This window comes from Natator depressus, chromosome 4 (genome assembly GCF_965152275.1).
Source record: "Natator depressus isolate rNatDep1 chromosome 4, rNatDep2.hap1, whole genome shotgun sequence".
In the NCBI taxonomy this organism is placed as follows: domain Eukaryota; kingdom Metazoa; phylum Chordata; order Testudines; family Cheloniidae; genus Natator; species Natator depressus.
In genome coordinates, this window is record NC_134237.1 from 111,441,028 (window position 1) to 111,457,252 (window position 16,225).

The 16,225-nt window shown below is 41.1% G+C and overlaps 1 protein-coding gene across 3 annotated transcripts in view; it reads right to left on the reverse strand.

Annotated features, from left to right (window-relative positions):
- Positions 1-16,225, reverse strand: part of CC2D2A (coiled-coil and C2 domain containing 2A) — a 131,871-nt gene that overhangs the window by 34,664 nt on the left and 80,982 nt on the right. For all 3 annotated transcript variants that reach the window (XM_074951662.1, XM_074951661.1, XM_074951660.1), the window contains 4 exons: positions 8,528-8,633; positions 7,557-7,666; positions 7,329-7,425; positions 3,834-3,932 (listed from right to left, as the gene is read on the reverse strand). In XM_074951662.1, the coding sequence (XP_074807763.1) occupies positions 3,834-3,932; positions 7,329-7,425; positions 7,557-7,666; positions 8,528-8,633 (412 nt within the window). The remainder of the gene's footprint in view (positions 1-3,833; positions 3,933-7,328; positions 7,426-7,556; positions 7,667-8,527; positions 8,634-16,225) is intronic.

Below are 16,225 nucleotides of genomic sequence, written 5' to 3' on the forward strand. Positions count from 1 at the left end.
CGCTAGTGTAGACTATCCCTAACATAGTGAACATCACTTTAAATGGAGTAGAATCTAAGGTTAAAAAAAGAAAAGAACAAATTAAGAATTACTTAAAAATATTAGATATCTTCAAGTCAGCAGGGCCTGACGAAATACATCCTAGAATACTTAAGGAACTGGCTAAAGAGATCTCTGAGTCATTAGAGATTATCTTTGGGAACATGTGGAGGATGGGAGAGATACTTGAGGACTGGAAAAAGGCAAATATAGTACCTATCTATAAAAATAGGAATAACAACCACCCTAAGAATTACAGACCAGTCAGCTTAACTTCAAGTGCCTACAAAGACAAAGCAGCAAACAATCAAATAATCAATTGGTAAGCACCTAGATGAAAATAAGTAACAGTCAACACTGATTTATCAAGAACAAATTATGTCAAACCAATTTAATATCCTTCTTTGATCGGGTAACAACCCTTGTGGTTTGGGGGAAGCAGTAGATGTGATATATCTCAACTTTAGTAAAGCTTTTGATACTGTTTTCACATACTGTTTCTCATAAACAAACTAGAAAAATATAGCCTAAATGAACCTACTATAAGGAGGGTGCACAACTGGCTGGAAAACCATACTCAGAGAGTAGTTATCGATGGTTCACAATCAAGCTGGAAGGACATATCGAGTGGGGTCTTGCAGAGATCTGTCCTGGATCTGGTTCTATTTAATATCTTCATAAGTTATTTGGATAATGGTATAGAAAGTATACTTTAAGTTTGCAAATGACACCAAGCTGGGAGGGAGGTGCATAAGCTTTGGAGGATAGGATTAGAATTCAAAATTATATTGACAAGCTGGAGAAATGGTCTAAATCAAATAGGATGAAATTCAATAAGAGACAAATGAAAAGTACTATACTTAGGAAGGAATAGTCAAAATACAAAATGGGAAATGACTACTTAGCCAGAGTACTGCAGAAAAAGATCTGGGGTTATAGTGAACCACAAACTAAACAACGTAACACTGTTGCAAAAAAAAGCAAACATCATTCTGGGATGTATTAGCAGGAATGTTGTAGGCAAGACAGGAGAAGTAATTCTTACACTCTACTCAGAACTGATAAGGCCTCGACTGGAGTACTGTAATAGTTCTGAGCACTACTTTGGAAAAGATGTGAACAAAGTGGAGAAAGTCCAGAGAAGAACAACAACAAAAATGATTAAAGGTCTAGAAAACATCACCTACGAGGGAAGACTGAAAAAACTGGGTTTGTTCAGTCTGGAGAAGAGAAGACTGAGGGGGACATGATAACAGTCTTCAAGTATGTAAAAGGTTGTTATAGAGGAGGGTGATAAATTGTTCTTCTTACCCACTGATGACAGGAAAAGAAGTAATAGGCTTAAATTGCAGTAAGGGAGATTTAGGTTAGACATTAGGAAAAACTTCTCACTGTAAGGTGTGGTTAAGCACTGGAAAAAACTACCTAGGGAGGTTGTGGAATCTACATCATTAGAGGTTTTAAAGAACACAAAAACACGTCAGGGAGGGTCTAGGCAATATTTAGTCCTTCCTCAATGCAGGGGATTGGACTAGATGACTTACCGAGGTCCCTTCAGTCCTACATTTCTATAAAAATATGTATGTGTCATGTGAAATAGCAGTATCTAAAATGTTTATGACAAAAATCTGACATCTCAAAAGACCAGTTACTTCCTTTACAGTAACTGTGGTTCTTCTAGATGTTTAGTTCATGTGAACCCCACTCAAAGTGCACATGCACCCCACGTGCATGAGATAAGATTCTTTTGGATAGTAGTGTCCATTAGTTGGGTCCCACCTGAACCCTGAATGTTCTTTCACTGCACACACCTGAGAGCATAAAGGACAAAGCAGACCCAAATGTCCCTTAGTTCCTTTGCCATTACAGAATTCCAAAGCTAAAGGATTCTGCAGTAGCAGGGAAGGAAGGCAGGTCATGGGATTCACAGGAATAAAACATTTTAAAGAATCACAGAAACTGTAAATAACTTTCTTTCTACTTTGAGTATTTGTCTATGGCAATCACACTCTAGATGATTGGTTAGCAGTCATCTCTCCAAGAAAGTGGCTGCCAGAGGTCATATCAGACCCAAGGCTTCAGCACTGCTGTACCATCAGATCTAGCAGCCCAAACCAGAGAGTAGTCATGTGTAAACATGTACACTAATCTCCATGTAGCTACCCTGTAAATCTCTGATCACAGGAACATTCTTCAAGCATGCAGAAGTGATAACTTTGGCACTGGCTGACAGTGCTCTAATATGAGGGTAGTAATTTAGTTACCTCACAGAAAATCTTTATGTAATTAGACACCCATTTTGAGAGACTCTGGCTTGAAATGGCCAGTCTTCTAGACCTGTCCCCAAAGCCTACAAAAAGTCTGAGTGACTTGAAAAAGGGGTTTATTCTGTGGAAGTAGCAAAACAGTACCCTCAACACACCAAGTGTGTGAAGTCTGGCCTCCCAGTACCTGAACGAGGTTTAGGGGAAAAGATGAATGGACTCATGAGGTGAAAGTCTGAAATCACTCTAGGTAAGAACTTGGGGTAAGGTCTGAGAGTCACTTTATCCTTATGGAATGTAGTCTAAGGAAGTCCTGCACTCAACACTTGGATCTTGCTCACCCTCCAAGCAGAGATAATAACTACCCAAAATTATCTCTCAATAGAAAGGTAGTATCGGGCGCAAGCTGCTAAAGGCTCTAATGGGGGTTCCATTATGGCCAGCAGGATGATGTTAATATCCGTAACTGGGGCAAAAAACATAGACCAGACCTTTCAGGAATGTAGTTATTGTTGGGTGTGAGAATATAATGTGAAACTGAATCAGACAGTGATAGGCTGACATCATAATTAAGTGAACCTAAAGAGCTGATTGAGAACCCTGACTTCTTCAAGGTTAGTAGGATAGTCCAGAATACTAGAAATAGAGGTCTCTGGTGGTAAGTCATGTTGAGCAGTCCAGATAATAAAAATCTTTACTTAGATCTATATGTCAGCCTTGTAGAAGGCCTTCCTGATTTAAACTAGAATGCACTTCACAGGAGCAACTTCTATCCATAATGCTCAGCCAGCTAACATCCATGCTGTCTGATGCAGGGATGAAGGATCCATGTGAAGGACCTGCCTGAAAGGTTTGGAAGTGTGACTGGAGGCTGTGTTGACAGGCGCATCAGCTCCAAGTACCAAAACTGTCAAACCCATGCTGTTGCTATCAGTATTAGTAAGGTTTTGTTTTCTCTCACTTTTTTGAGGACTCTGGGGTGTAGCAGAAAATCATATATCAGGTCCCTCTTCCAAGAATTCATGAATGCATCCAAAAGGAAACCCAGACTCATCCCTCCAATGAAGCAAAACAGTTGGTACTTCTTGTTCATGCTGGTAGCACAGAGGTCTGCAGTGGGAAGTCCCACTTGAGTAAGATTTGTAGGAAGATGGAATCTTTGAGAGTCCATTTGTGATTGACATGCACTTCCTGCTGAGATAGTCTGCTGGGTTTTTCTGAATGCTTGGTAAGTGTAGAGCTACTGAGTAATCTGATTCTGCATATACCAATCTCACAGATGAACAGAGAGGGGATGCTCTTGCTCTGCCTTGTTTGTTGACATAGGATTGATACAGTTGTAATATTGTCTTGTCAGGACTTACATGGTAGCTCCCTGGACATATTAAATACAAGACAAGACTCCTATATAACAGGTATAGTTAAGAGGTAATGACATCAATGTTGTCAAAACTACAGGAGATAGATCAGATGTTCCACTACAGGCATCTTCCAAACTTATAATTCATACTCCACTTTACTGATACTTACCTTTGTTTGAAAGTATATGGTAGAAAATGGAATCCGAACACATCCCAGCCAATGTCTCTCAACACGAGTATAGATACCACTTCCTCTTTCACGATCATCCTAGAAAAAAAATTGCAAAATGCACATTATATCAACAATACAGTGTCACAAATTTACAAGCAGATTTCATTCCCTTTAACCGTCTTAAACTTTCTCAATGGCTTAGTCAAGTTATTAATGAATTTTTAATGAAATTTGTTATAAATACTAGTTAAACTATAATAATAATAATTTGTTTCTTGAAGCATCCAAATGTGATAGACACTGTGCAAACACAAAAGAAGGAATGGCCATTGCTACAATGAGCTAATGTTCTAGGGCCCTAGACTTGCAATGAACTCTGTGCAAGAGGACCGCTGTGCCTGCACAGAGCTCTATTAACTTTAAGGGGTTGCCTAAGCAAAGCACATTAAGCCCCAGTCCTGTAATGAAAAAGATTCAATTAGTATTAAAAAAGCTTTCTGGACTGACCAGTTGATAAGATATGTGAATAATAAAACAGAAAAATGGGTAGAGGAGATGACAAGAGATGTTGCTTTGTGGAATTGTGCATTCATGTTCCCTTATATGCAAAAATCACAGATTTACACTTGTCTAGACAGACAAATAACTAGCTCTGTGTTTGCCTATAAAAGACTTGTAGGTGGATATCAGGATGAATGGGTACAAAGCAGATACAGATCTGTGTACACACACAACCGTGTTTGCAAAGTGTGCATGCCAAGGCAGGTTTAGCCTGGGTCCCCTGGTTCATCAGCACCTACAGAAATAATGAAACTAGGAGTACCAAACTTGAATGGTGTTGTGACCTCGTGTGCTAAGTTGCAACACCACTCATTCTAGTATGACCCAGCCTCCCCGCTGATGGTCGGGCCGAACCTGAGTGGTGTTGTGACCTCATGTGCCAAGTAGCAATGCCATGGACTCAAATTTGACCCAGCTTCCCCGCTTGACAGTTGGGCCAAACCTGAGTGGCACTGTGACCTTGTGCACCAGGTCACAATACATGGAGCTGGAAAGCCTGGTCCAACTCCGCAGGACAAGAGCTGCCATTGGTGTGAGAGTGCAGGGTGAACTCACTCTAAAGCACACCCCTCTTCCCAGGGCTGCCCCTCTGCACTAGGATAGAATTAGGGTTGCAGTGACAAGGCAGAGGCGCTGCTGCCGCTGGCCAGTCCCCCCTCAACTACAATTCAAAATCATGTCCAAGAAGAGTTTAGTATAGTGCCCCTATTGAATCAGGAGGCTACATCCACCTCGAGTGCATGCATACTTTTTTAATTGAAGATCAAGCATGTTAATTTTGGCCTTGATTTCCAACTTCTATAGAAGTATACATTTTTGCTTATACAAAACCAGGCATAAGTGCTGTATATTAAACAGAGATGTATAATTAGCTATCTCCATGCACCCAATTTGTGTGTGCTCATCCAGCGACGTGGACATTTAAATGCCCAAGCCTACTTCAAAGGTGAAAATCTAGCTATAATGGTGTATGCAAACCCCACATTGGGCTGGAAGGGTTTAAAGGACAGTATTGGGCCCAAGTAGCCCTGTCCCTCCAACCCTGAAGAGCATGCTCCAACTTAAGATAGGATTGAAAAGGGAGGAACCCAGCTCAGAAGGGGAATGGCTGGAGAGGACGACAGACCTACCCTGAAAGCTCTTGACAAGGGTACGAGAGAAGTCTCCCTCAGGGATGTGAGACTACATGCTGAGGCTGGTTGGCACTGATGGTATGGCTACCTTTCATTTTTCTTTCCATCTTATCTGGGGCTGAAAGCTGGGAGAGAAAAGCAGTGGTACAAAATGACCCAGGGAGGGTAACTCAGAGGGCACCTTCGGGGGCCAGATACTGTTGACTCTCCTAGAGCCCTGTGTTGGAGCCTGGTGGAGTGGGTGGGCCCAGGCTCCCCTACCACTGCCTCCACTACAGGAGGGACTCGAGCCACCTGTACTCCTCACCATGCCTCTGAGTAAAGAAGAACCAGGACTGAAAGACTTAGAAGGGGGACATTTGGTGCACTAACCACTAGGCAACCTCACCCACCAAGGACACTATTACATTAGTTCTTAATACATCTATATTGAGCTAATGTATGGGTTCCTGTTGTTGTTCAATGATTTCCATATCAAACAATCAATATACAAGTAAAAAGATGATATTTTCCCAAATGCCAGCTCTGCAAATTCAGCCTGGGATCTGAAAGGCAAGCTGGGATCCTTTCTTCTCATTCTTCACCCCCTGCAATAGAAGTTTTGCAGACCAAATTCTTCCCTCTGTGACATTTGTGCATTTAATATTTTTCGCTGAGATTTTTCAAAAGTGCTGAGCACTGGCATAATTCCATTCCCATTGAATTCAACAGTAAAGCTCTCACTGACTTATGTAGAAGCAGAGTTAGGCCACTGCTGTGAGAGCTTTTAAAAATTCCATCTTAATTACTACTATTATTTGTTATTATTTATCTAGTACCTAAAAATGATAGGCACAATGCGAAACAAACAGAAAGACATAGATCCTGCCCCAAAGAACTTGCAATCTAGAATCTGACAAAACACGCACACACAAAAATCAAACAACAAAGCAACAGCTGTGGGGAATCCATCCCCTTCCATGGGTTTGGACAAGTATAACTTGGAATTGGAATTTAGCAAACAATTCTGATAATGAACAAGAAGAAATAAAATCCAGTTTACTCTCCATTAGCTATGTTGGCTCTGCACTCCTACCAGGATTAAAAAGCAGTAAAATCCTCATTTTTTGTCACTGAAGTCAGCACATATTACTGACTACACACACAAGCTCAAACCTTAGGAAGCACAAAACAGGCTGAGTACCTGGACTTTACACAGCACTGCTATGTTCGGGTTGGGTCCCAATACAATGGAACAGGGATCTTACAATCTAGATTGGACATAATATAGCTAGGAATGACAACGATGGGAAAAGGAAAGGAACATGGGAGGATGAAGGATGTAACAGTGAAAGTTCATGATATGGACTTACAGTAGAACCCCTATTTTATGAACTAACTGGGGATGGAGATCATAAAAATCAAAAAGTTCATACGATCCATCACCTTAAAATTATAATAGGTTCGATGTATAGGTTGCATCATGGTGCAAGCACGTTGCTTTCTTCTCACCCTTCAAACCACTTCAAAGCAATTTCAAATGCACTGAAGGCATTGGAATGTGAATGGATGTCGACTTGTTCTTCATTAACATCACTTTTGTCATGAGATTTTTCCCTCTCATCAGGAAAACTGGTTCGAATAACTGGTCATTCATAAAACTAGTGTTCTATTCTACTATAATTTACCTATATATCTCGATTACTCTTGTGATTATTTTTCCTCTACTCAAGAGAACCAGCCATAATATTCAGTGATATTTTTAATATCAAAGACATTGACATAAATGTAAAAATGGTCTTTCAGATGCCAAGCTCACCTCTAAGACATCATAGAGTACTTCATCAAAAATGTTAATGAACACTTCATCCTTCACTGACTGCAAACTTGTGGTGCTGTAGTCACCATTAGGAGCTCTATCAAAATAAAATATTCCTTATTACAGCAAAACTGTACTATATTAAATGTTACATTCATTTACACACTCAAACAAGAATGTTACTCAAGGACATACTGTGAACATTAACTTGTTTTCATTTACTCATACCTAAATGGAAGTTCAAGTTCCTCATTCCAGTTGGGGTTTGGCCCCTCTGCTGTTGTTGTCCTGCAGACTGTTCGCTGAAAAGAAACTTCTACAAAAGGATGGACTAAAACCTTCAAAATACAATTAAAATGAAAATAAAAATAGACAATTTGACAGAACATTTGCAAATTGTCAATTTTCAACGTATGTAATAAAATGAAAATAATATATGAAAGATATGTTAGTTTGTTGACTTCTGTGACAAACACAGAATTCTGCATTTCATGGGCTTCTAACATTTTAGGGTGTTGACTTTTTTTTTAAACTCTTACATTCTTGAAAAGAAATATATAGTCAAACTACTGATATGTGTCCAGTCTTAAATTTCACTTTAAGATTTTTGTGTAGAATTAATCCTGAATTAAAAAGGATCTATCAGACAGGTTTGAAATTTAACAACAGGCAAAGGCTGCTAGTTACCTGAACAAGCTATTTAAAACAGATTATGTGACCCTATCAGCCTGTTGAAAGATGTACATTTGTGTCTTACTGTCTGTAATCAAAGAACAAAACTTGTTGATAGTATCATGGTTCTCTCTGATTCTGGCCCTATCTGTTTCAGTTAAATTAATCTTGAACTAGAAATAACAAAACCCTAATATTATCTTTTAAAAATGCCAGAAAGAAGAATTTATCTAGTGTCCAAAAGTGTGATAGGAACCACACAAAACTTTAAAAAATCAGGACATTATATACTTCTAAAAAGGGCAACAAATGTAAAATCAAAACAAAAACAGAAGCAAGAACAGTGGGTCTCCATCCTCTCTCTTGAGGATGCTAAATTTGGGCTTCCAATTGCCATCAAAAATTTAATCTCAATTTCAACCTCACTGATCACATGATCTAACTAGTCGATGTTACTGCTTAAAAGAAAGGGAAACAACCCCGTATGACCAAATTACCATTCAATATATGTCAATATTATACTGTACCTGATTGAAAGCCCAATCAATGCTGTGGGTTGGGCTCTGAGGTGATGGAGATGCTGCAAACATCTCATTAAAGGACCTTGAAGATCTGGATGGCTGTTGAAGTTTGCTAGGAAGGAAAATATATAACTGTGACAGAGAACACGCAAGAGAAAGTTATTTACCTTATAGTAACCGGAGGTTCTTCAAGATATGTGATCCCTCTGGGGGAATCCATGTGCCCAATCAGAGAATTCTTGAAAGCAGTGTCCACTGGTCTGCACATGGACCCTCACTCTTCTCACGCCTCCAACTGAAGAGCTAAAGGGCAGAGTAGACCAACCACCTCTCCAGTTCCTTCTATATCAGGAATCCCACCATGATCTGAAGCAGAAAGGAAGGAGGGCAGGCAGTGGAATACACATAGGGACAACACATCTTGAATTAAGTAACTTTCTCTTCTCCTTCGAGTGCTGGTCCCTGTGTGTATTCCACTGTGGGTGACTGATGATGAGCAGTACTCAAGTAGGAGGAGGGCGTGAGGATGCAGGCGACAGAGCCAATTGAAGGATTACCATCCCAAAGGCTGCATCAGCAGAGTTCTGTACTAAACCATAATGTCTCACAAACATGTGGAAGGAACTCTATGTAGCTGCTTTACAAAAGTCAAGTAGAGGTACTTCTTGAAGTGATGCCATTGATGTCACTTGTTCTTTTGTAGAACGAGCTCTCAACCCCATAAAGGGGAGGAAGATTACACAGCTAAAAGAGTAAGATAGAGTACAAAATCCATTTAGAGATTCTCTGAGAGCATACAGATTGACCTTGAACTCTTTCTGCTACAGCGATAAACAATCTAGGAGGTTTTCTGATTGGCTTTGACCTTTGCAGGAAAAAGGCTATGGTCCATTGCACATCAAAGGAATGAAGTCTCCTCTCTTCTTCAGATTCATTTAGTTTCAGAAAAAACACAGGTAAGTGGATTGACTGGTTCAGGTGAAACTCCGAAGCTACTTTGGGGGTGAACTTAGGATGTAAGCACAATGAAATTTTGCCTCTATGGAACACGGTGTAAAGTGCTCCGAGCTCATCCACCCTCCTGGCTCAGGTGATGACTATATATCTGTGCAACTGTCCATGTAAACTCCCCAGCCTAAAAGGGAGGTATCTGTATTGATCATCCTGTCTGGTTAGGGGGAAAGGAAGGGAATGCCCATGCATACCTAGCAATGGATTCTTCTACCATAGTAGAGATGATGTTACCTTGATGGGAACAGTTACTATGGCGTTCATGGTGAAAACACTGTTTGATGCCATGCTTGCAGACAAAGATGGAGTCTGGTGAATGGTGTCACGTAAGTACATGAAGCCATATATCCCAGGAGGCAAAGACAAGTTCTCATGGTTGTTTGAGGGTTGTTCATGACCTGATCTGTGAGGTCATTTATCACCTGGAACTTGTCCATCGGCAGATAAGCCTTTGCCGTGATGGAATTTAAGGACTCTCCGATGAAGTCTAAAGTCTGCACTGGAGTGAGAACAGACTTTTACAAGTTTATGCTGATCCCTAGGGAAGACCAACTGAAGCACTGACAAAGTAGACTCTTAGGATTCTCTATGTGCTTTGCAACGAGAAGGCAGTCTTTGAGATGGGGAAGACAATGAAACCATGATGCCTGATGCTACCGAAAAGACCTTGGTAAAGATTCTGGGGGCAGAAGCAAATCTGAATGGGAGCTCTCTGTATTGAAAATAGTTGGAGCCCACGATGAGTATGAGAAAACGTCTGTGAGTGGGGTGAATGTTCACGTGAAAGTACATGTCTTTCACACTGAGAGCTGTAAACCACAAGCCCTTTTCCAGGGATGGGATTATAGATACCAACATGACCATGCAAAATTTCAGTTTGTGAATAAAGCAGTTAAGATGGCAGATCAAGATTAGTCTCCAGCTGTCCTTCTTTTTGGGTACTAGGAAGCACATTTAGTAAAAACTCTTTCTTTGGTACTGAACAAGTACTGACTCTGTTGCTTCTCACTATAAGAGGGATTCTACTTCTCATTTTAGAATCTCCTCACGAGAATGGCACCTGAAGGTCCCCCAGGCTTTGGAGGGGGCAGGGAGGTAAATTAAAATTGCATAGCCAGAATGGATATTTAGTACCCCCTTGTCTGTTATTGCACTTCAGATGTGGAAAAATAGGGCTACGCAACCCCCCCAGAGGGTATGTGGGAATCGGCAGGTGGTGGCATCATTGCTTTGCAGCACTCAACCTCCCAAACATATCATTTAGCTAGGTGCTGGGATTGGATTGATTATATTGCCACCGGAGCTGCAAGGAAACAGGACTTCTCAACCCTCTGCCTCTTATAGGGCAGCTCATAAGGCCACTGATGGTAAAATTATTGAGCTGTTGGTCTAGGCTTGTATGACTGCCTGTGGAATTTTCTCTTCAGGGCAGGTATAAATATTCCCAGGGAGTGGAGGGTGGTCCTAGAGTATACATACCTCATCTGTCTTTTGATTTAAAAAGATGAGTTTTGTCAAAGGACAAGTCCTCCATGGTGTCCTGGACCTTCCTGGAAACCCCAAAGTGCACAGTTGATTCACAGCACATCACAATGGCAGTAGCCATTACCCTGCTGATTGAAGAGCGATCCGGTCAACCAACTGGCTTTTTTCAAGGAGAGCCTGAAGTTGAGCTCTATCCTACTATTCAAACTTGTCGATGAAATCCATGAATTTGGAATAGTTCAGGTACTCATACTTAGTCATCAGTACTTGGTAACTAGCTATTCAGAACTGAGGCCTAGTAGAAGTGAAGAACTTCCTTCCCAATAAATTGAGTCTTTTACGCTCTTTGTCAACCGGAGTAGATATAGAATGTTGCTATCTAGATCTCTTCATGGCAGATTGAGCAACCATAGTTAAGAGCATGATGAAAAAAGAGAAATACAACCTCTTTGGCTGGGACAAAATAGCATTTTCTGCCCTCTTAGGGCAAGTGGCTGGGGTATGCTGGACTATTCTAACTTGTTCCAGAATGCCTTCATTAACAGGAAGCACTATTCAGCTGGATCCAGAGGATTGGATGATGTCCAGTAATTTATGCTGAGGATCCTGAACTTCCTCAAGGGACATCTGTAGCTCACATGCAACCCTACATAACAGTTCTGGAATTGCTTGTGGTAATCAGGAAAGGGTGTATACGTGAAGTTACTGGAGCAATTGCTTCATCTGGAGATTATGAGGACAGTCTCTCGGTACCAGTGGAGCTGGTGGATCCAGCTCATAATCTTCTTAAGAACATAAGAATGGCCATACTGGGTTCGACTAGTGGTCCATCTAGCCTGGTATCCTGTCCTCCGACAATGGCCAATGCCAGATGTTCCAGAAGGAATGAACAGAACAGGGCAATCTATCAAGTGATCCATCCTCTTTTGTCCAATCCCAGCTTCTGGCAGTCAGAGCTTTAGGGACACCCAGAATATGGGTTTGCATCCCTGAACATCTTGCCAATAGCAATTGATGGACCTATCCTCCATGAATTTATCTAATTCTTTTTTTGAACCCAGTTATAGTTTTGACCCTCACAACATCCCCTGGAAACAAGTTCCACAGGTTGACTGGGCGTTATGTGAAGAACTACTTCCTTATGTTTGTTTTTAAACCTGCTGCCTATTAATTTCATTGGGCAACCCCTGGTTCACGTGTACATTGAAGGGATAAATAATACTCCCCATTCACTTTCTCCACACCATTCATGATTTTATAGACCATCATATCCCCACGTAGCCGTCTCTTTTCCAAGCTGAACAGTCCCAGTCTTTTTAATCTGTCCTCATATGGAAGCTGTTCCATACCTCTAATCATTTTTGTTGCCCTTTTCTGTACTTTTTCCTAATCCTCTCTCTCCCTCCTCCCCCCCACCAGAACTTCAAAATGTTGGCAATGTATTTCTATAGTGGCATTATGATATTTTTTGTCTTATTATCTATTCCTTTTCTAATGGTTCCTAACATTCTTTTAGCCTTTTTGAATGCTGGTGCACACTGAGTAGATATTTTCAGAGAACTATCCACGATGACTCCAAGATCTCTTTCTTGAGTGGTAACAGCTAATTTAGACCCCATCTTTTTTATGTGTAGTTGGGATTATGTTTTCTCCAATGTGCATTGCTTTGCACTTATCAACGTTGAATTCCATCTGCCATTTTGTTGTCCAGTCACCCGGTTCTGTGAGATCCCTTTGTAATTCTTTGCAGTCAGCTTTGGACTTAACTATCTTGAGTAATTTTGTATCATCTGCAAATATTGCCAACTCACTGTTCTTTTTTCCAGATCATTTATTAATGTGTTGAACAGCACTGGTCCCAGCACTTGTCCTTGGAGGACCCCGCAATTTACCTCTCTTCACTGTGAAAACTGACCATTTATTCCTACACTTCCTTCCTTTTCCATGGGGTCAGAAAAAAGCTCTGACTGTCCTCTCAGGCCTGATCTACACTGGGGGGGGGGGGGTCGATGTAAGGTACGCAACTTCAGCTACGTGAATAACGTAGCTGAAGTCAACATACCTCGATCGACTTACCGCGCCGCAAGGACGCCGCAGGGTTGACTCCGCTTCCGCCTCTTGCCGCGGTGGATTACCGGAGTCGATGGCAGAACGATCAGGGATCGATTTATCGCGTCTACATTAGACGCGATAAATCGATCCCCGATAGATCGATAACTACCCACCGATCCGGCGGGTAGTGTAGACGTACCCTCAGAGAGGAGGGGTTGCTTGACTCCCTACCAGATCTTGTTGACTCTGCAGATTAGTACAGGTCTCATGGTCCCCAGTATGGCCAGTAAGACAGGTCAAAAGGTGGTTGTGGAGGTCCCCATGGCATAGCATACCAACAGCTCCAATGCAGGTGCTGAGGTGGAGCTTGATTCCAGCCAGGTCCTGGTCTCGTCTGGGAAATTATGCCTCAGAGGAGGAAACATCAGTTCATCAGGTGGTTCAGAGTCTCCTCACAAAGAAAACGCTGATTCCGTATTCGTCAGCAGTACTGATGGCTCCCCTGGAGCGAAGCCATGGCTGGACGATGGAATGGGAGACAGACTCCTCCCATAAAATACATCTAATGTGATGGAGATTGGGGATCCAGGAGAGCAAAAATATCATCAGGAGGGGTATAAGCCTTTGCTCTCACTAGAGTGGCAAGGGATCCTGTCCACTTGAACTGACGGAGCCAGAGTTGTTACAGTTTGTGCCACAGTTGAGTGAGGCAGAGCTCTACTGTTGGTGGCTGAGGCGCTCAATGGTTGCCTTTTATCGGTGCCATCAGTCCCCATTAAGGCTTAGTTGGTACTGGAGGCTCGGTTCCCACCAGACAGCAGTCCGGTACCAATGGAGCCCTGGACTTGTACACCTTCATGTGATGACCCTGAGACTTAGGGCATTCTAGGTCCTCAAGGACTGTGCAGGAAAACTTGATGTAGGCAGAGTTGTATCTAACTTCTTTGAAGAGGATTTTGAAGCTTGGATATTTATGGGAATGGTCTCTGCCCTCCCAACAAGACCCCGATGCGGGATCTGTGAGAGTAGATTTCCCCTCTCCTAAGTCAGACCTCGTGGCAGAAGGCACACTCCTTGCTGAGCATAGCATGGTCTCATGGCCTGGGTCTGACTGGCCTCATGGCTTTCTCCACTGAATGCTTGGTAAGGCAAAGTTCCCACCCCTCATGGGTATGGAAAGAATGGCAGATACTGCACTTTGCCACAAAGTGAACTTCCCCAAGGCAGTACAGTCAGCATTGATGATCATCACTGACTGAGAAGGAGTGTTTGCAAGAAGCACAGATGTTGAAGTCCAGTCCCATAATGGGGAAAAGAGGGGAGCTAGTGAATTCCCTGGGATGAGTAATTTAACTATTGAACTATAAAATTTAGCTAAAAACTATAGGATAAAATCCTAAAACTATTTACAAAAACCATCTATATATGTATTTACAGATTGAAGAATAAAGAAAGACAAAGCTCCAGACACTGGAGGTTCTGACCCAGGCCATCTGGTCATAAGAAGGAAATGGAGAGAGTCAGTCAGTCCACTCCGCCCTTTATCTCTTCGGTCGGGCGCAAGAGGACAGCGAAGGCACATTCATGGACCCTGCTTTCAAGAATTCTCTGACTCCGGTCACATGCGTTCACAGTAGACTACAGATAGGGACCAGGACTCAGAGAACTACTGAATATTAATCCTCACTTCATTAAATATGTAGTTAGCTGTACAGAACTTGGTTTGGCTCTAAAAATATTTTTGACATTTTCATGTTATGCCTCTACACCATGACTATATTTATTCAGTGAAAAGAAAGCTGTAAGGGTAGTGAGATAAGCTCCACAGTGGAAGAGAACTTCCTGCCTGGAGGCATTCTTTCCTGAGGCATTCATGTGTTCCTCAGAATGACAAGGCACAGCTTTCTCACTTCCCTGAGGAGTTTATATGGTCTGCAGGCTGCTCAGTTTAAACAGATCTATCCCAATGGAACTTCTAAATTGTACAGATTCCTTAACTTCTAAACAAATCCCCTGTGGGAAAATAAATAAAAATGAATATATAGACAGCAATTTAATGTGTGGAATGAACAAATGCAAATATAACTATATTTACCACAAAAAGTTGTATAGAAACACTGTACAAGTAAATGTAATAATAATACAAAAATTGAACAATAAATGTAAATAACTACTCAAGATCGGCAGAATGTCAGATCACAGTTCTTTTTTAAAAAGCTAGGGTTTTTTGGAATATTGAGGGCAAAATGTACACTGTCACTTTAATGCACATTCAACACTGATTAAGTGGATAATCAGCTAAAAGATAATCCTCTCTTCCTTCTCATAAAAAATCTTAAACTTTTACGATATCATAATCAAAAAGTTATGCTTTACACTTATTCCTCAAAGTGAGAATATTTATGAAAGGCCAATAAAACATATAAGTTATGTTAAGTAGGTAGAGTAGCAGAAGGGCTCAATTCCACATGTTCAATAACTGACTAACACTAATTAGCTCTGGTATGGTTCAAAAATTTAGTCTTACTTGGAAATTGCTCCTGTTTATGAGAGAGTTTTTTTTCAAGTTTTGAAGCCTAATCTAAGGCTTGCTCTTCAGTCAGGCTTTTGAGCAAGGATTATTTTACTTTTGTTTTACGTTCAGATTAGTTGGATCGGATGTCTTAAACCTACAATTACTACGAAGGAAAAGACTGTTTATAAGTTAGTTTTGAGTTGTGTATGTTTTCACTAATTAAGTGTAGAGTGGAAAGGTATGTTTGTTATAAAAGCCCCATAAAATTAGAAACATAATACAATGCATTCTTACAAAATTTGAGGTGATATTTAAGCAACTGTATCTGAAGGCAGGATTGAGCTTCAAAATTAGTACAATGGAAATTAGGTTCTTTCCACTGGCTAAATGCTTAAAATGAATACATGAAGGCAGAAAAGCAAGAGCAAATACGAAAGAAAGAACCTCGATTCTACAAGACCAATCTCACGAACAACCAGCTATACAAACCATTCTTCCTAAAAAGCGGGGGTCAGGGGAAACCACATAACAAAAGTGATATTAATGAACAAGTCGACATCCCTTCATATTCTGATGTCTTTAATGTACTGGAAATTGCTTTGCAGTAGTTTGAAGGACAAGAAGAAAGAGATGAAGTGCAC